Consider the following 20815-nt stretch of genomic DNA (forward strand, 5'->3'; position numbering starts at 1 on the left):
TATATTGAAAAGTTTCTCAATATTTTATTTCTATAGAACATTTTCTCAAATTTTATTTCTATAGAAAATTTTCTCAAATTTATTTCTATAGAAAATTTTGTCAAAATTGTATTTCTATAGAAAATTTTGTCAAAATATTGTTTCTATGGAAAATTTTGTCAAAATTTTATTTCTATAGAAAATTTTGACAAATATTTATTTGTATAAAAAATTTTGTCAAAATATTGTTTCTATGGAAAATTTTGTTAAAATTTTATTTCTATAGAAAATTTTGTCAAAATTTTATTTCTATAAGAAAATAAATATATAAAAAAATTATGAAGTATCTTTTTGTTGAAGAGGGATATTTTCCAAAATCTTCCAAATCATCAGGAATTCCACCAATCCACCAAATAGTAAAAAATCTGCCATTTTTGGTAGAATTCTACCGACTGTGGCAGCAACCGTGCCGCAAAGCCATTGCACACAGAGAGTCGAAACGTCAATTCAAAACGTCAATTCATATGACACCAAGGCATAACATTCTAACTACGTCTTGAAATGTTATTTATTAGTATGAATGAAAAAATAAAGAACACAGATTCAAATCTAACCTGAGGCACATTGTTTATCAAATATATTTTTTAAAATATTTTTTTGTTGTACATCGTTTTGTATTTTGTTATTTTCGGCGTATATTTCTGTAGAAATATATCTTTTCAAACTCAATAAAAAATATATATTTCTAATATTTTGGAAAATCTTTTCAAATGAACTTCCTTGGTAGTGAAAAAGTCAACAGACACATGGTCAAATCTCTTCAGGGGTTTGGAAATTTTGTTTTATTTTCTTTATATGTTTACTTTTTTGTTTTAATTTTCTATTCTGTTTTGTGACATTTAATTGTCCAATATTTTCTAAGACTAGTCCAAAGAATTATCCTCGGAAGTGGAAACAAATTGATGGAGGATCCTGGGGTGCTCTTAAAAAGAAATTATTGTGGAACAAGTTTCTTGTAATTTTATAATAATTCATACGATTTAGCACATTTATTAATGTTGGTTTGCGACCAAAATTAATTAAATGTTTAATAGAACCAATATTTGAATGTTAATTGAAAATACCGAAGAAATCAACTAATTTTGTAATCAGGTATAATCTGGGGCTGATTTGTATTGTAACCAACTTCAGGTAGCTATCATTTATAAACTGCTCCGTCTAATAGCCGACAGATTTATTCCTACAGTTGGTAGAATTCTACCAAAAATAGTAGATTTTTTTACTGTTTGGCAGATTGGTAAAATTCTTGAGTTTTGGTAGATTTTGCAAAATTTCCTCTCCAGCTAAGAGGTATTTACTTTTTTTATAGAAATAAAAATTTTTAAAAAAAAATCTATAGAAATAAAATTTTGACAAAAATTTTCTATAGAAATTAAATTTTGACAAAATTTTCTATAAAAATATATTTTTGACAAAACTTTCTATGGAACTAAAATTTTGACAAAATTTTCTATAGAAATAAAATTTTTACAAAAATTTTCTATAGAAATAAAAATTTGACAAAATTTTCTATAGAAATAAAATTTTGACAAAATTGTCTATAGAAATAAAATATTGTCAAAACATTTATATTGAAATAAAATTTTGACAAAATTTTCTCTAGAAATAAATTTTTGACAAAAATTTCTATTGAAATAAAATTTTGACAACAATTTCTATTGAAATAAAATTTTGACAAAATTTTCTACAAAATAAAATTTTGACAAAAATTTGATCAAAAACTTCATTTCTTGAATTTGATAGATTTTTGGTAAATATTTTGATACAATTTTCTATAGAAATAAAAATTTGACATTAATTATCTAAATAACTAAAATTTTGACAAAATTTTCTATAAATTCAATTTTGACAACAATTTTCTATAAATTTTTCTACAGAAATAACTTTTTGACAAAATTTTCTATGGAACTAAAATTTTGGCAAAACTTTTCTATTGAAATAAAATGTCGACAAAATTTTCTATAGAAATAAAATTTTGACAAAATTTTCTATTGAAATAAAATGTCGACAAAATTTTCTATAGAAATAAAATTTTGACAACATTTTCTATTGAAATAAAATTTTGACAACAATTTCTATTGAAATAAAATTTTGACAAAATTTTCTATAGAAATAAAATTTTGACAAAATTTTCTATAGAAATAAAATTTTGACAAAAATTTTATCAAAAACTTCATTTCTTGAATTTGGTAGATTTTTTGGTAAATATTTTAATAAAATTTTCTATAGAAATAAAAATTTGACAATAATTTTCTAAAGAAATAAAATTTTGACAAAATTTTCTATAAAATTAAATTTTGATAACAATTTTCTATACAATTTTCTATAGAAATAAATTTTTGACAAAATTTTCTATAGAAATAAAATTTTGACAAAAATTTGATCAAAAACTTCATTTCTTGAATTTGGTAGATTTTTGGTAAATATTTTAACAAAATTTTCTATAGAAATAAAAATTTGACAATAATTTTCTAAAGAAATAAAATTTTGACAAAATTTTCTATAAAATTAAATTTTGATAACAATTTTCTATAGAAATAAATTTTTGGCAAAATTTTCAATGGAACTAAAATTTTGACAAAAAAATTTTCTATAGAAAAAAAAAATTGACAAAATTTTCTATAGAAAAAAAAGTTGACAAAATTTTCTATAGAAATACAATTTTGACAACATTTTCTAGAGAAATAAAATGTTGACAAAATTTTCTATAGAAATATAATTTTGACAAAATTTTCTATAGAAATAAAATTTTGACAAAATTTTCTATAGAAATAAAATTTTGACAAAATTTTCTATAGAAATACAATTTTGACAACATTTTCTAGAGAAATAAAATGTTGACAAAATTTTCTATAGAAATAAAATGTTGACAAAATTTTCTATAGAAATAAAATTTTGACAAAATTTTCTATAGAAATAAAGTTTTGACAAAATTTTCTACAGAAATAAAATTTTGACAAAATTTTCTATAGAAATAAAATTTTGACAAAATTGTCTATAGAAATAAAATTTTGACAATAATTTTCTAAAGAAATAACATTTTGACAAAATTTTCTATAAAATTAAATTTTGATAACAATTTTCTATAGAAATAAATTTTTGACAAAATTTTCTACAGAAATAAAATGTCGACAAAATTTTCTATACAAATAAAATTTTGACAAAATTTTCTATAGAAATAAAAATTTGACAATAATTTTCTAAAGAAAAAAAATTATGACAAAATTTTCTATAAAATTAAATTTTGATAACAATTTTCTATAGAAATAAATTTTTGACAAAATTTTCTATTGAAATAAGATTTTGACAAAATTGTCTATAGAAATAAAATTTTGACAAAAATTTGATCAAAAACTTCATTTCTTGAATTTGGTAGATTTTTGGTAGATATTTTGACAAAGTTTTCTATTGAAATAAAAATTTGACAATAATTTTCTAAAGAAATAAAATTTTGACAAAATTTTCTATAAAATTAAATTTTGACAACAATTTTCTATAAAATTAAATTTTGACAAAAATTTTCTATAGCAATAAAATTTTGACAAGAAAAAAAAAATTAAGAAAGTATAGCATTGTTTAGATTAGAAGAAGATATTTTTCTGATTACTTACCGTCTAGATTAAAAAAAAAACAACAACAACATTATTTAAAGAATAAAACAACAATTTAACCTAATCTATTTTACAATTTATTAGAATCACTAAGCCAATATTATTAAAACTATCTTAAATAGATGACAATTTAGCAATGAGGACAAATTTGAATATTTTTCTCTTAATTTCAAACATAGAATAATAATAATGAGGAATCGTTTACAATGAGACTTAGAACTCCAGCAGACTTCTTCAAACTAAAAGGGGAACCAATTAGAAATAAAAAAAAATAATAAAAGCGAATTTTTATGGATTTTAAATTTCAAAATCGCACAAAAGTAAACAGAAAAGAGACGACAACGAACAAAATATTATGCATATGTTTGAAGGCTCCATTACTTTCTCCCTTACGATCTTCAACCGAACCATGGGGTATTTCATTATCTTCGACATCATCATCATGATCATCATTATGTTCAATATCCTCTTCCTCATGATGATGATGATGTTTATTTTTGATTTCTTCAATGGCCAATGGCATGGCTTCATTTATGGTCCTTAACAAGGGATAGTTATTGTGCAATCTCATGGGAAGACGTAAACCCGAATGTTTCAAATGCCTATAGTCCTCGTAGACATCTTCCTCGGGTTCACATTCACCCAGAAAATCATCGGTATCAATGGACCATATCATTATGCCAGCCAATTTACGATCCATGGCAAATTTCACTTTATTAGCTATGGATCGGGAATTATCAAAGGTCACCACTTGCACCAGACCAGTAAATATATCTTTCTCGGATCGGGCCAAAACTTGGGATGTTTCTGGATCCCACATTGTTGTCCAACCGGAAGTTTTATTTTTTAAAATTTGGCAAATTTCATTGTAACCCAAAAAGCCATCTTCACGTGTATAGGGTCCTTGGAAGGCTGTCCCATCGGTGTCATCATCTATATTGCCATCATTGGGAGTTTTAAATGTACGGCCATAGAATGGAACGCCCATAACGATTTTTTCGGCAGGTGCACCCAATTTCAATAGGTAATCGATAGTGTATTGCTGCAAGAGAAAAACAAGAATCTCATTTAAATTGAAATGAAAAACCAGAAATGAATTGAATCAAAAGAAATTAATGAAGTTGCTCTTTCGCAGAGGGGTGTGGGTCTTCCTAGCACCGCCAACCAGAGATGGTCTGTATCAAACATTTTTAGGTTTGCGACTGTCGCAAAGTTGTAAACGTCGTAAACGTCACATACGCGTCGTAAATGTAGAAAAAGTAACAAAAGTCGCAAACTCAAAATACTTTAGTCGCGTCAGCAAGGCAGCGAATTCGATGATAGCCAAGACGATGGTATGTGCGAAGAAGTTGCAATTCTTAGGAATGTTCACAATTTTCGGTTTTAGTCCCCACATTTTCCCTATTGCCTTTTGCACGAGTACAGGGTAACCGTGGATTTTCTCGTCCTTTCTTAGCTTTAAGTTCAGTCTCCTGTCCAATATAACCCCAAGGTATTTTGCACACTCACCAACGGGAATTTCGATACCACCTAAGAAAATAGGCTTGACCATGGGAAAACTTTCACAAATTTCTGCAGAAACTCACAGCGAATGCTGTCGATCTAAATAAAAAAATTTCAGGATTTCTTCTTTTCAAAATTTGGTTTTCTACAGTAGGTTTACGACTTTTGCGACATACGTATTATACCGTCACAAATGTATGTCGCAAAAGTCACAGTTTGTGACAGGCCAACCCTGCCGCCAACCAGTGATAATCAAGTTTCGACAAGAGTTAAAGTTATATAGAACGTGTATATAACGTCAGTTGGTAGCTTTGCTTCAGGTTATAGCCCACACATTGAGTGGCTGTTTTGTGGGCATAACAGTGATGTAGGTGGCCAGTATGGGAGATACTGGGTGTGGACCTTGAAGTCTCCTAATACCAATCGCTTATGAGTGACGTGGGTCGTCAGTATGGGAGATACTGGGTGTGTGGGAGCACACTTCTCACCCGTCCAGGCACAAACAAATCGACAATTCCGTCAGGAATTGTAGACGCTCAGTCAGTTCAGTTCATTTAGTCCGTCCGGAATCTATTTATGTCGAATTGTCCGTGCCTGGACGGGTGGGAGGTGTACTGTCGTACACCCAGTATCTCCCATACTGACCACCCACGTCACTCATAACCGATTGGTGCTAGGAGACTTCAATGTCCTCCATGATCTTTGGAAATATCTCCTGGGTATTGCTGACTGCAGAAGATTGCCAGATATATTCCGTCAGGAATTGTAGACGCTCAGTCCGTCAGTTCATTCAGTCCATCCGGAATCTATTTGTGTCGAATTGTCTGTGCCTGGATGGGTGGGAGGTGTACTGGCGTACACCCAGTATATCCCATACTGACCACCCACGTCACTCATAACCGATTGGTGCTAGGAGACTTCAATGTCCTCCATGATCTTTGGAAATATCTCATGGGTATTGCTGACTGCAGAAGATTGCCAGATATATCTGGGTCAGACCCCCTCTCTATAATTCTCACCATTGACTAACCGTCGGATTTCATATCCTCTGAACACCTAACGTTCCTAACGTTTCCTCCCATGTCCATGTTGCCCAGATGGTGTTCCGGGAAATCATTAATGCAGCAGTCGCTCTCTGTTAGAATTTTCCACTCGCAGACGAGCGCGATGAACTCCATCGTGCCCCAGCACCTTGGATCCTCCATGATCTTTGGAAATATCTGCTGGGTATTGCTGACTGCAGAAGATTGCCAGATATATCTGGGATCAGACCACCTCTCTATAATTCTCACCATTGACTAACCCTCGGATTTCATATCCTCTGAACACCTAACGTTCCTAACGTTTCCTCCCATGTCCATGTTGCCCAGATGGTGTTCCGGGAAATCATTAATGCAGCAGCCGCTCGCTGTTAGAATTTTCCACTCGCAGACGAGCGCGATGAACTCCATCGTGCCCCAGCACCTTGGATCCTCCATGATCTTTGGAAATATCTCCTGGGTATTGCTGACTGCAGAAGATTGCCAGATATATCTGGGATCAGACCACCTCTCTATAATTCTCACCATTGACTAACCCTCGGATTTCATATCCTCTGAACACCTAACGTTTCCTCCTAAACACCTAACGTTTCTGCTGATCCAAAATTCAGGATGTAACCTAGGCACTGGCACAAGTAAAGTGTGGTCAACATTAAGAGCCCTCTCGAAGCCCGCTACAAGTGATGATGGGATCTTAGTCAACTTTAGTGACATTACGAAGAGATGCGCTAGGTTTTTTAACCGACAGTTTATCGAATACCGAGTGTGATAGAGAGCATCCATGGTCTCCGAGCCAGCGACACACCACAATTTACCCCTGGCGATGTTACCCATATCAGCGCAAAACAATCCAAGGTGCTGGGGCCCGACGGGATTTCTATGCTAACGCTGAAGTTGGAAGTTGAGTACTTGATCAGATTTCTTAATTTATCCTTGGAATCAGTCATTATAGCCGATGTTGGATAATGGGTAGGGTTATTGCACTACTGAGGCAAAGGCTCGAGCAAGGGTGCTTCGTACAGACCGATCTTCCTTCTCTCAAGGTAATGGAGTCAACACTCCTCCCAAACCTTGTGGAGAAATATCCAGCCGTCATCCATCCGTAACATGCAATTTCAGCATACATAAATAGAGGACTCAACAAGCACAAATAGTGTCACAGTACGGTCCTCGTGGCGCTTAACCTATCGAACGCATTAGATACGGTCAGTCATGCTAGACTGTTCGAGGATATAGAAAACACGTCCCTAGCGGCAGGAACCAAACGTTAGGTTCTTAATTCTCATTGCGGGCGTTGGTCGTATGGGTAATTTAGAGTGGGGCAATTTCCCGTAGAGTGAAAGGGAAGTTCCCCAGGTGAGATATTTCCGGCACTATTCAACATCTACCTATCTTCTATTTCACCCCCACCTGACAGCGTTGAGTTTGTATTACATGCGGACGACTGTAGTAAATCTGGGCACCTTACTAATGACATATGCGATCGCTTAAATATCTTCCTTGCTTATCTTACCAATTATTTCATTGCAAGAAATTTGAGCATATCCGCCACCAAATTCTGAGCCATACTATTCACTACATGGACGCCAAAAGTGCACAGGCAGAAAGTCAGAGTCAATGGCGAGACAATTCCGACTACAAACTAACCCAATATTTTCCGGGTTACATTCGACAGCCTTTTCAAGTCGTTTGTCCATGCCACAGCAATTTGTGATAAGCTCCTCAATTTGGGTGGCGGACAAAGAAAACTTTGCTGACTACCAATAAGTGACACGTAATGGAATAGAAAACCGACCTGTCAGAGCGCTACCTTTGGAACATCGACTGAATGTCTCCGCAGTACTACCCTGGATTATCTTTATGTGGAGACCAAGATCCTCCTTGTGCGTAAACGTAATTACACGATGGCCGTATCTCCTGGGTTCTTACCGCAGTCACCATCCATATAAGTGTTGATCTTCACTTTCTAGGGCGCAAGATTCAGCGTTGCAAAAGAGAACCTCTGGATCCGGATACCAGGCAGGTCGGAACAGAATTCATGAGGATATTGTATCTGAAGCGGTGAGAGGCTACCAGGTTAATCATGTTATCAAATCAATCTGTGATCATGGGCCATATAATATGCGCCATTTTTTCGCTACACCTGCCCGACTTCGCACCAGATCACTCCCATCCAACCTTAGCAACGGGGATGCTCGATCTGAACACAAGCTGATATACCAATAGCGCAACACTAAAGTCGATGATAACCCTACAAAATGTTACAATAACAACAGCTATACTGGGAAATGTGTGTTCCGTCTGGAACCGGTTTCCTTGTTTCGATAGGGCAAAATCAAATCGAGGCCAGAGCTGTTTTCTTAAATTTAAGGAAGACCAGATTCGGCGAAAAGACCCCCAAAGATCCAACTAAGACAGGCGCCAAAGTCAATTAAGAAAGGCACCATAGAATCGCCATTGTGTTATGGTTAGCAAATCACCATACTGCTATGCATAAAATGGGTCATGGGTTCAATCCCAATTTCAACCAAACACCAAAAAGTTTTTTTACGATAGATTTTCCCCTCTCAATAATGCTGGTGACATTTCTGAGAATTTTGAAGCGTCTTTAATTGGTTTCTCCGCAGTGTGAAAGGTCAGACTCGGCTATAAAAAGTAGGTCCCTTGGCATTGAGCTAACACAAAATCGGGCAGCATTCATTGATAAGAAAGAATGTGGTATCACAATGGACTTAATAGTCTAAGTAAGCCTAAGTTAGGTTGGGTTGATGGCAGCCCGATGTATCAGGCTCACTATTCAGTCCATTGTGATACCACAGTGGTGAATTTCTCTCTTATCACTAAAAGAGTCGTAGGCTCAAGCCCCGATCCATCCAAACACCCACAGTGTTATTCTTAACTAACGTAAATTTGCACTTACCACACTTAAAACATCACCATTTGGCGCCGTCAAGGGAGAATTGTAGCCAATCTTACGATCCCAACTACCATGATAGTCATAGCACATAATATGCAAGAAATCCAAATATCGAGATATCTGTCGCACATCATAGGCCATATCGATAACATTTTTGGCAGCACCTATGGCCGATGTCAGCAAAAGATTATGGGGATTGAATTGTTCCCTTAGTTCTTTGCAAAGTAAAACGAAATTTTCACGATCCAAAGCTGGATTACCATCACGCTGTGTTGGATATTCCCAATCCAAATCGAGGCCATCGAAATTATATTTCCTTATAAAAGATGTGACTTGCTTAACAAATTTCCCCCTGGCCATGGGATCAGCTACCAATCGGGAATAGTTCTTGGAACCTTCATTCCAGCCTCCAATGGCTAAACTGACTTTTAAATGGGGATGGGTACGTTTAAGGCCGGTCAATCGTTCATAACCACCTTTGCCATATTCTTCTTTAAGGTCCTGCCAAGGATCTAAAACATAATATTTTTGTAAGAAAACAACAACGATCTCATCAAAAGCATTAACTCACCCAAGGATTTGATAGCAGATAACTCTGGATCTAATCCCGCAAAAGCATATACGACATGAGTACATAAACTAGGATCAAAATTGTCTATGGAATAAGCACCATGTCCTGGCCGGTAAACAGCCCATGTTGATATGTAACATACTACCACTTTACCATGCAAAGGTCCTGCAGGAAGAAAGGATTATTTACACAAAAAAAATTATTCAAAGGATATTTAAACGGTTTCATGTAGCCCGTTTTGGTAGTGGCTGTCATGTAGTTTTTTATTTAAGACATTTGCATGTCTTCCCTCCCTCCCCTCTATTACTGTATTAATTTCATCCTCTCTATTTCATATTTACCAGTTTTTGCCGTCGTCTCGGTCATAAAACCAACAAAGGAAACCACTAAAAATATGAAGAACAACCTGTTTCCTGTGCAGATGTGTTTCCAGGTCATCTGAAATGAAACAAAAAGGCAAAAGCATGAGAGAATTAAATTTCAAGAAGCTTTATTAAGCTGTGGTTTGGAACCACAGTGAAACCTCTCAAACTTGGACACTCTGAAAACCGGACACCTCTCAAAAGTGGACAATCTTCGTGAGACGTTTCCTTATTAACACATTAGCATATCTTAAGTGGATACTTCCCAAATACGGACAAAATTTAGACGACAGTGAGTGTCCAATTCTGAGAGGTTTCACTATACAAAGAAGCATGGAACCTCTGAAAACCGGATACCTCTCAAAAGTGGACAATTTTTGTTAGACATTTCCTATATTATATTAAAATTTCCCTCTCATAATTCATGTTGTCTTGCCATATTCGGGGCAATGAAGACCACATCAATCAGAGTCTTGGAAACGATACTGGACTTAAAACCTTAGAGTTCAAATCAAAAGCATTGCTGCTATGGCTGCGATGAGATTAAAGATGTTAAAAGAATTGATGGAAATACGAAGCATGATAATAGGGGGAGACGTTGTGTGAAATGGCGGATGCCGCGACAATCCATGATCGTATATCTCAGGTGGCCATGTGCCATGACGACTGTGACATTCTGATGTCAATAAGGTGGTCCTGGGAGAATGGGACCAGACATTGAAATTGACTTCTCTTTATTGGACACTTTCCAATTTTGGACAAAATTTAGGCAGCCGTGGGTGTTCACTTCTCAAAGATTTCACTGTACAGTAAAACCTCTGAAACTTAACGCTCTGAAAATCGGACACCTTTCAAGAGTGAAGAATTGTTGTGAGACATTTCCTATATTAGAGAGCCTAGAACCTTATCGTTCCCAAGGCCCTTAAGACTTATAGAAGTTCAGATCAAGAGCGTAGCCGGCATGGATTGAAGATGATAGGGGAATGGACGAAAACACGAAATGGTGGAATCCATGATCGTATAGCTGTCGAGTGTGACATTCTGTCGCCAGTGAGGTGGTCCTGGGAGACCAGAACAGATACCAGAAATTGGACACCTCGAAAAAGGTGGCAATTGTTGTAAGACGTGTCCTATATTAGCTTAAAGCCTTATCGTCCCCAAAGCTGTTAAAACCTAAATAGGTTCAGATCAACAGCGTAGCCGCCATGGAGTAATGGACGGAAACACGAAATGGCGGATGCCGCAACAATGCATAATCGTATATGGCCATGGCTGTCGAATGTGACATTCTGACGTTAGTAAGGTGGCGAGTGTGGTGGAAGAATGGAAGGCCAAAATAGATACCAGAGGGAAATAACTGCTACACCAATGGCTATGAAAACCGGACCCCTCTCAAAAGTGAACTATTATTGTAAGACATTTCCTATATTGGCCTAGAGCCCAAGGCTCTTAAGACCTATAGAGGTTCAGAACAAAAGCGTAGCCGCCATGGATTGCAAATAATGGGGGAATAGACGGAAACACTAAATGGTGGAATCCATGATCGTATACCTGAGGTGACCATGACTGCTGAGTTTGACATTCTGACGTCAGTAAGGTGGTCCTGGGAGAATGGAACCCCAAAACAGATACCAGAGGGATATAACTGCTACACCAATGGATCTGATAACCGGACATCTCTCAAGAAGTGGCAATTGTTGAGACGTTTCCTATATTAATCTAGCGCCTTATCGTCCCCAAGTCTCTTAAGACATATAGAGTTGCAGATCAAAAGCGTACCCGCCATGGATTGAAGGAATGGACGGAAACACGAAATGGTGGATGCGCCAACAATCCATGATCGTATACCTGAGGTGGCTATGGCTGCCGCGTGTGACATTCTGACGCCAGTGGTCTTGGGAAGATCGGTGAGAGGACGGGTCTGGGACCCAGATTCTATTCCGATTACCGTACCACAATACAATCCTGCAGGCTCAAATGCGTGCCATGAAGGAATGTGTTAAATGATTCCAAAATAACACGAGGCCACAAAACGTGAACATTTTCACATATTGCCTGGGGTCATGAAGGCAATAGCAGACATTTCGCGTACACTATTGCAAAACAAAAGCATGATCAACGAAAATACGACAGGATCCTCATCATATGAGTGATCGGAGAAGCCGGAATAAGAGAAAACGTAAGGGCAAATGGTTGGGCTATAAGAGTTAGGACACCGAGGGAGGTGAACTTAGAGAATGCAAAGCCAATAGAGGCAATGTGGGCCGAGTTGGATGAATGAGCACGAGAGACACATAAAGCGATTTGGACCAATGCAAATGTCGAAAGGGCAATGAAAATACTATCTGGTGACCCAGAAAGACAGGAGATTTACTCAAGAAGAGTAGAACGACAGTCAGAAGAACCGTGGGAATAATGACTGGACACCCAGAAATGAGAGCACATCTGTGACGAATCAGAGTAGTAGAGGATAGTGCATTGAGGGCGTATTTTGAGAATGATTAAACCTGGGAACACTACTACTTGTCACTATCTTGTCTTTATTAGACATAGTGTTGATCATATCGGTGAAGAGATAATTCGGGACCTGGACCAGCTGGGAAAAAATGGAGAACTACATAAGGAGAGTAGAACAACTGTCAGAACGGCTGTGGGAATAATGACAAGGTATCTATAATTGAAAGCACATATGCGCCGAATAGGAGCAACAGAGGATGGTGGGACCTTGCAGCACTACCTTTACCACTGCCCTGCTTTTATTAGGCAAAGAGTTAACCATTGTTATTCGGGACCCAGCTGAGAAACAGGGCCTGGAAGTTTAGGGAATTCGTTAGATTTCCTGGAATAAATGAAGGGTACGATGGAAAGAAGAAGTTAGAGTGCACAACAAGCCGAATATTGGCCTAGATGTACGAGGGCAGTTCGGAAACTTCTTAGCCTAGCACAAAAAGCGCGGTATAAACAGAAAAAAGTTAAATGTTTTGGAAACTTCCATCTCTGTTGTGAACACATGTTAAATTTTGTTTCGATCTGGCAACTCCTTCATATAGAAACAGGTGTTCAAAATAGACACATCCGCAATTTTTTTTTTTTAATGGAAAAATTAGAAATGCGTGCTGTCATTAAATATTTACATAAAAAAGGTTTATCGGGACAAGAAATTCATAATGATATGGTGAATGTGTTAGGTGAAAGTGCTCCTTCATATGCAACAGTAAACAAGTAAGCAAAGTCTAAACTCGGGCGTGGCCGACTATATTATACCCTGCACCACTTTGTAGATCTAAATTTTCGATACCATATCACATCCGTCAAATGTGTTGGGGCCTATACATAAAGGTTTGTCCCAAATACATACATTTAAATATCACTCGATCTGGACAGAATTTGATAGACTTCTACAAAATCTATAGACTCAAAATTTAAGTCGGTTAATGCACAGTGTGGCACAGGGTATAAATATGGGAAACATTTAAATCTGAAGCAATTTTAAGGAAACCTAAAATTGCAAAAGTTTATTTATGATTTTTCGCTCGATATATAACATATGTATTAGAAGTTTAGGAACATTAGAGTCATATATCTAAATCTGAACCAATTTCAACCAAATTTGGCACGCATAGCTACAATGCTAATTCTACTCCCTGTACAAAATTTCAACTAAATCGGAGTAAAAGATTGGCCACTGTGTAAATCGGGCGAACGATATATATGGGAGCTATATCTAAATCAGAACCGATTTCAACCAAATTTGGTACACTTGACTACACTACTAATTGTACTCCTAGTGCAACATTTCTACCAAATTGGGGTAAAACTCTGGCTTCTGGGACAATATTAGTCCATATCCGGCGAAAGATGTATATGGGAGCTATATCTAAATCTGAACCGATTTCTTCCAAAATAGAGTTCTATTCTGAGCCAAAACACATACTTGTGCCAAATTTTAAGTCGATTGGACTAAAACTGCGACCTAGACTTTGATTACAAAAATGTGTTCACGGACAGACGGACATGGCTATATCGTCTCAGGAGCACACCCTGAGCATTTTTGCCAAAGACACCATGTGTCTATCTCGTCACCTTCTGGGTGTTGCAAACATGTGCACTAACTTATAACAGGTTGGCTGATAATTCCCCGGTCTGACACATAGATGGTGTCGCTAGTATTAAATGCATATTATTTTTATATATAATTCGTGTCAAAATTTGACGTCTGTAAGTCAATTAGTTTGTGAGATAGAGCGTCTTTTGTGAAGCAACTTTTGTTATTGTGAAAAAAAAAATTTGATAAAATACTGATTTCTGAAGGGAAAACATACGGTGTAAGCAAAAACTTGGCTTGATAATGAGTTTCCGGACTCTGCTGATTGGTATGCAAAATTCAAGCGTGGTGAAATGAGCACGGAGGACGCTGCGGACGCCCGAAAGAGGTGGTTACCGACGAAAACATCAAAAAAATCCACAAAATGGTTTTGTATGACCGTAAAATGAAGTTGATCGAGATAGCAGAGGCCTTAAAGATATCAAAGGAACGTGTTGGTCATATCATTCATCAATATTTGGATATGCGGAAGCTCTGTGCAAAATGGGTGCCACACGAGCTCACATTTAACCAAAAACAACAACGTGTTGATGATTCTGAGCGGTGTTTGCAGCTGTTAACTCGTAATACACCCGAGTTTTTCCGTCGTTATGTAACAATGGATGAAACATGGCTCCATCACTACACTCCTGAGTCCAATCGACAGTCGGCTGAGTGGACAGCGACCGGTGTACCGTCTACGAAGCGTGGAAAGACTCAAAAGTCCGCTGGTAAAGTAATGGCCTCTGTTTTTTGGGATGCGCATGGAATAATTTTTATCGATTATCTTGAGAAGGGAAAAACTATCAACAGTGACTATTATATGGCGTTATTGGAGCGTTTGAAGGTCGAAATCGCGGCAAAACGGCCCCATATGAAAAAGAAAAAAGTGTTGTTCCATCAAGACAACGCACCCTGCCACAAGTCATTGAGAACGATGGCAAAAATTGATGAATTGGGCTTCGAATTGCTTCCCCACCCACCGTATTCTCCAGATCTGGCCCCCAGAGACTTTTTCTTGTTCTCAGACCCCAAAAGGATGCTCGCAGGGAAAAAATTTGGCTGCAATGAAGAGGTGATCGCCGAAACTGAGGCCTATTTTGAGGCAAAACCGAAGGAGTACTACAAAATGGTATCAAAAAATTGGAAGGTCGTAATAATCGTTGTATCGCTCTTGAAGGGAACTATGTTGAATAATAAAAATGAATTTTGACATCTGTTTAAATCTGTTTTTCTTTGTTAGACCGGGGACTTATCAGCCAACCTGTTAATACCCTGTTCCACTGTGTGGCGCAGGGTATAAAAATTGGGTTGCTGAATTTAAACGTGGTCGTACAAGCATTGAAAATGAACCCTGTAGTGGACGTCCAAAAACAGCAACAACAACAGAAATTGTAGTCAAAGTGCATGATATGGTATTAAATGATCGACGAATAAAAGTGCGTGAAATTGCTAATACATGGGCATCTCAAATGATCGAGTCCATTTAATTTTGCATGAAGAACTACAGATGAAAAAGCTTTCTGCAAGATGGGTGCCGCATTTGTTAACAACCGATCAAAAACGCATAAGAATGAACATTTCTCAAGCTTGTTTGGATCGTGTTAAGCGATATAAAATGGATTTTAAGCATCGTGTCATAACTGTTGATGAGACATGGATCCACCACTATACTCCAGAGACAAAACAACAATCCAAACAATGGACTGAAGCTGGAGGAAGTGCCCCAAAGAAGACAAAAACAATTCAATCGGCTGGTAAGATTATGGCAACGGTTTTTTGGGACTTCAAAGGTATATTATTGAAAAGGGTAAAACAATAAATTCAGAGTACTATTGCAACCGTTTGGATCAATTAAATGTACAAATTCGAGAAAACGTCCTGGCTTACAACACAAAAAATAATTTTTCATCAAGACAACGCACCAGCGCACAAGAGTGTTTTAACAATGGCTAAAATCAACGAATTAAAGTTCGATTTGCTTGGCCACCCACCTTATTCTCCTGATTTAGCTCCCAGTGACTTTTACTTGTTCCCAAATCAAAAAAAAAATTCCTTGCTGGCAAGCGTTTTACCTCAAATGAAGATGCAATTACAATTGTAAACCACTATTTTGAAGACCTTGAGGAAAACTATTTTAATCAAGGAATAGAATTGCTAGAAAAGCGTTGGACTAAGCGTATTGAAGTTTCAGGAGATTATTTTGAAAAACTAACTATTCTCTTTCATTGATAGGCTAAGAAGTTTCCGAACCGCCCTCGTATGTCAGCCAACATGAGATATGTTAGGGCAACCTCTATACTCTTTTTCAATCTAACCCAAAGAGTCAATATCTGAGTTAATTTAAGAAGATGATTCAATCAAAATCAAAAATATTGTAAGGAAAAATTGACTTGCTTCAAAGACAAACGATTTAACGAAGGGACGCAAAATTTCATTTCTGATTTGTGTCCCAAATTTAAAGAAGACAATTCTGAAAGCATAATTTATGCTCTTTCTTTTAATTAATATTTCTTTATAATACAAAAAAATTGTAAATTGCGTATCCTAAAATTTATTATTTTATAACAGGTTGGCTGATAAGTAAGCAATTCGAAGCCCAATTCATGAATTTTTGCCATCGTTCTCAATGACTTGTGGCACGGTGCGTTGTCTTGGTGGAACAACACTTGTTTCTTCTTCATATGGGGCCGTTTTGCCGCGATTTCGACCTTCAAACGCTCCAATAACGCCATATAATAGTCACTGTTGATGGTTTTTCCCTTCTCAAGATAATCAATAAAAATTATACCATGCGCATCCCAAAAAACAGAGGCCATTACTTTGCTGGCGGACGTTTGAGTCTTTCCACGCTTCGGAGACGGTTCACCGGTCGCTGTCCACTCAGCCGACTGTCGATTGGACTCAGGAGTGTAGTGATGGAGCCATGTTCCATCCATTGTCACATATCGACGGAAAAACTCGGGTGTATTACGAGTTAACTGCTGCAAACACCGCTCAGAATCATCAACACGTTGTTGTTTTTGGTCAAATGTGAGTTCACGCGGCACCCATTTTCACAGAGCTTCCGCATATCCAAATATTGATGAATGATATGACCAACACGTTCCTTTGATATCTTTAAGGCCTCTACTATCTCGATCAACTTCATTTTACGGTCATTCAAAATCATTTTGTGGATTTTTTTGATGTTTTCGTCGGTAACCACCTCTTTCGGGCGTCCACTGCGTTCACCGTCCTCCGTGCTCATTTCACCACGCTTGAATTTTGCATACCAATCAATTATTGTTGATTTCCCTGGGACAGAGTCCGGAAACTCATTATCAAGCCAAGTTTTCGTTTCCACCGTATTTTTTCCCTTCTGAAAACAGTATTTTATCAAAACACGGAATTCATTTTTTTTTTAAATTTTTTTTACAATAACAAAAGTTGCTTCACAAAAGACGCTCTATCTCACAAACTAATTGACTTACAGACGTCAAATTTTGACACGAATCATTTGAAGGTTGGTACTATATAAAAATAATATGCATTTAATACTAGCGACGCCATCTATATGTCAGACCGGGGACTTATCAGCCAACCTGTTATAAGGCCAATGGTTTTCAGTCTACATATCCTGTGATAAGTAAATTGGAGAAGATAAATATTCAGTTTGTTAAAAGAAATTGTAGGAGAGCTACAGCCTTGTAAACGAAATATTAAAAAAGTTTGGAAAGGTGCAAGCTCAAACAATTGCTTCTATGATTTTAAAGTAATTCAGAGAGGTAAAATTTTTTAAGTGTGCTTTGAAAACTGAGGAATGGATTTGTTTTTACCAGAGACTATAACAAAAAACTATTCCAATATTAATAATGTTCATCAATGGATTATATTGTTCACACGCATTTTAGGTACCCACATCGAACAAATGTCATATTCGCCTCTACATCATTGTATAGATAGATGACATAGTCGTAGCAATTGTTTTGCTACGCATACGCTTCCATCCAATTGAGAACGATCGAGTAATTAAAAACTCACTAATTGCAGAACAATGATAGCAGAATTTAAACTGAGGGAGGTGGCGGATATTGTGCCTCTCTCTAATCATCAAATATTGTTCGAAACAAATTTAAAGCATTTTGTGGTGAACATTTAGATTCAAACAGGACTCAATACAATATCACAGTGGTTCCAAATCGTTTGTTTTTTGGAAGTAACTTAGCAACTTAGGAGTGGATAAATATATCCGCATATATTTTTTTTGTGTGGGACGTGATGTGTTTTGCTCTAAATTTGTGGGTCCCTAATGGGCCCTAGCCGTTGAAAGCCCATTCACATTAGTCTCGAAATCAGCTAAAAGTGGATTTGAAATCCCTTGAAATCTAGTTAAAGTGGATTTTGGAAATGTAATGTGAATGGCGTATAAAATATAAAACAAGTGGTATATAGGCCGTAAGTTCGACGGTATCTTATATACCCTCCACCATGGATTGCGTAGAAACTTCTACGCAATCCATAGTCGTCTAAATTGGAATTTAGTCCATTTGGAGCCACCGTGGTGCAATGGTTAGCATGCCCGCCTTGCATACACAAGGTCGTGGGTTCGATTCCTGCTTCGACCGAACACCAAAAAGTTTTTCAGCGGTGGATTATGCCACCTCCAAAAGGCACCGGAGGTCAAATCTGGGGATCGGTTTATATGGGGCATATATATCGACCAATTTTTGCATGGGTGTTTGAGGCCATGTATTAACATCACGTACCAAATTTCAACTGAATCAGATGAATTTTGGTCTTCTAAGAGGCTCCGGAGGTCAAATCGGGGCATCGGCTTATATGGGGGCTGTATATAATTATGGACCGATGTGAACCAATTTGTGCATGGTTGTTAGAGACCATATACTAACACCATGTACCAAATTTCAGCCGGATCGGATGAAATTTGCTTCTCTTAGAGGCTCCGCAAGCCAAATCGGGGGATCGGTTTATATGGGGGATATATATAATTATGGACCGATATGGACCAATTTTTGCATGGTTGTTAGAGACCATATACTAACACCATGTACCAAATTTTAGCCGTATCGGATGAAATTTGCTTCTCTTAGAGGCCTCGCAAGCCAAATTTGGGGGTCCGTTTATATGGGGGCTATACGTAAAAGTGGACCGATATGGCCCATTTGCAATACCATCCGACCTACATCAATAAGAACAACTTGTGCCAAGTTTCAAGTCGATAGCTTGTTTCGTTCGGAAGTTAGCGTGATTTCAACAGACGGACGGACGGAAATGCTCAGATCGACTCTACGACCCAGAATATATATACTTTATGGGGTCTTAGAGCAATATTTCGATGTGTTACAAACGGAATGACAAAGTTAATATTGTTTTCGTTTAAAACAGATTACAAAGATGTAAACCATTTGAGTTCTGCAGAAAGCAATGACTCACTCATGAGAGATTTTAAAATTGAGTGATGCCAAGCATTTAGAACCAGTGATGCCAATTTGGTGCTTTTAGCACCAAATTTAGTGCTTTTTGATTTCCAAAAAGCACCAAATTGCCTTTTTAGTGCCTTTTCAAAAAAGCACCAACTTGGTGCTTTCTGGCATTTTCATTTAGTGCTTTTGGTGCTTTTTTCCAATTTGAACCGTATTACGTTTAATTGACGATATCTTTTCATACAAAAATTCGGATTAAACTTTCAAAGGCTCCAGAAACTCAACTATATTGCCAACTTTAGAATTGGATTGTTATGAAGGTGGTATTGATTATTTTTTAAGTGACGAATTTCTGAACGTGATAAATATGGCATTAAATCGTTTGTATTAAATTCACAAAAGCACTCATAACTCCAAATATGAATATTTCCAAATTTAATGTCGAAAAATTGTTTTTCTCCTCTAAAAAAATATTGTGAAATTTGAAAGACATTACAATAGAGGTTCAGAATTGCATTAAATTAAAAATGCGTCAAATCAATACACAAACTTTGGAAGTTTTTTTAGTAGAGCATTCAATTGTAGCTGGCTTTAGTAGTTTTTTGGTGGGAGGTGGCATGTTAAAATTTATTATATATTTTTGGTGCTTTTTGCCCTTCGGGAGTTGGCATTACTGTTTAGAACTATCTAAACACAAACACACACACATAGACACTCTCTCACTCACCCACAAGAAATAAAATAAGAAAACGATTTTCAAAAAAAAATATTTATATTATTTATAATATTATATTGATGTAAAGTCCATTTTCATAAAGCCAATGGACATTTTAATTTTATTACTTAAGAGAAAATTCATTACAATTGTTGCAATCAACCAACTAATTTAAAAAAATACGTTATTTCTTTTATTTTTCATTGAGCCCAAACACGTGGAAATGCAACCCATTTTAAAAAGTACACGGAAATTTATTTTAGCCATTTTACTATCACTTTTAAGGAATTTGTTCCATTTTTTTGTTTGTTTGTTTGTCTTTTTTCTTTGAACATTTCCATGTACACAAAAAAAAGTTGTTAATTAAAAATTCCAAACACGCTGTTCCATTGAAAAGACCAGAACTTTTAAACGTTCACAAGTTGGCTTTTTTTACTTGGATGTCATAGCCAATAAGTTTAGCTCAAGTGCAAGAGTTAATTGAAATGCAAGTTAAAGTAACCACACCTCAATCAAAATTACAATGCCATAAATGAAGTAAAATTCC

General features: G+C 36.4%; 1 protein-coding gene across 2 annotated transcripts in view; it reads right to left on the bottom strand.

Moving 5' to 3' along the window:
- Window positions 1-3704: 3704 nt before the first annotated feature.
- Cht2 (Chitinase 2) overlaps window positions 3705-20815 on the bottom strand; it is a 21690-nt gene continuing 4579 nt past the window's right edge. For both annotated transcript variants that reach the window (XM_075305527.1, XM_075305528.1), the window contains exons 2-5: window positions 10023-10119; window positions 9682-9846; window positions 9114-9622; window positions 3705-4692 (exon numbers count right to left, since the gene is read on the bottom strand). In XM_075305527.1, coding sequence (XP_075161642.1) covers window positions 3955-4692; window positions 9114-9622; window positions 9682-9846; window positions 10023-10119 — 1509 coding nt within the window. In that variant the 3' untranslated portion in view covers window positions 3705-3954. The remainder of the gene's footprint in view (window positions 4693-9113; window positions 9623-9681; window positions 9847-10022; window positions 10120-20815) is intronic.

Source organism: Haematobia irritans, chromosome 4 (assembly GCF_050003625.1).
Source record: "Haematobia irritans isolate KBUSLIRL chromosome 4, ASM5000362v1, whole genome shotgun sequence".
Lineage (NCBI taxonomy): Eukaryota > Metazoa > Arthropoda > Insecta > Diptera > Muscidae > Haematobia > Haematobia irritans.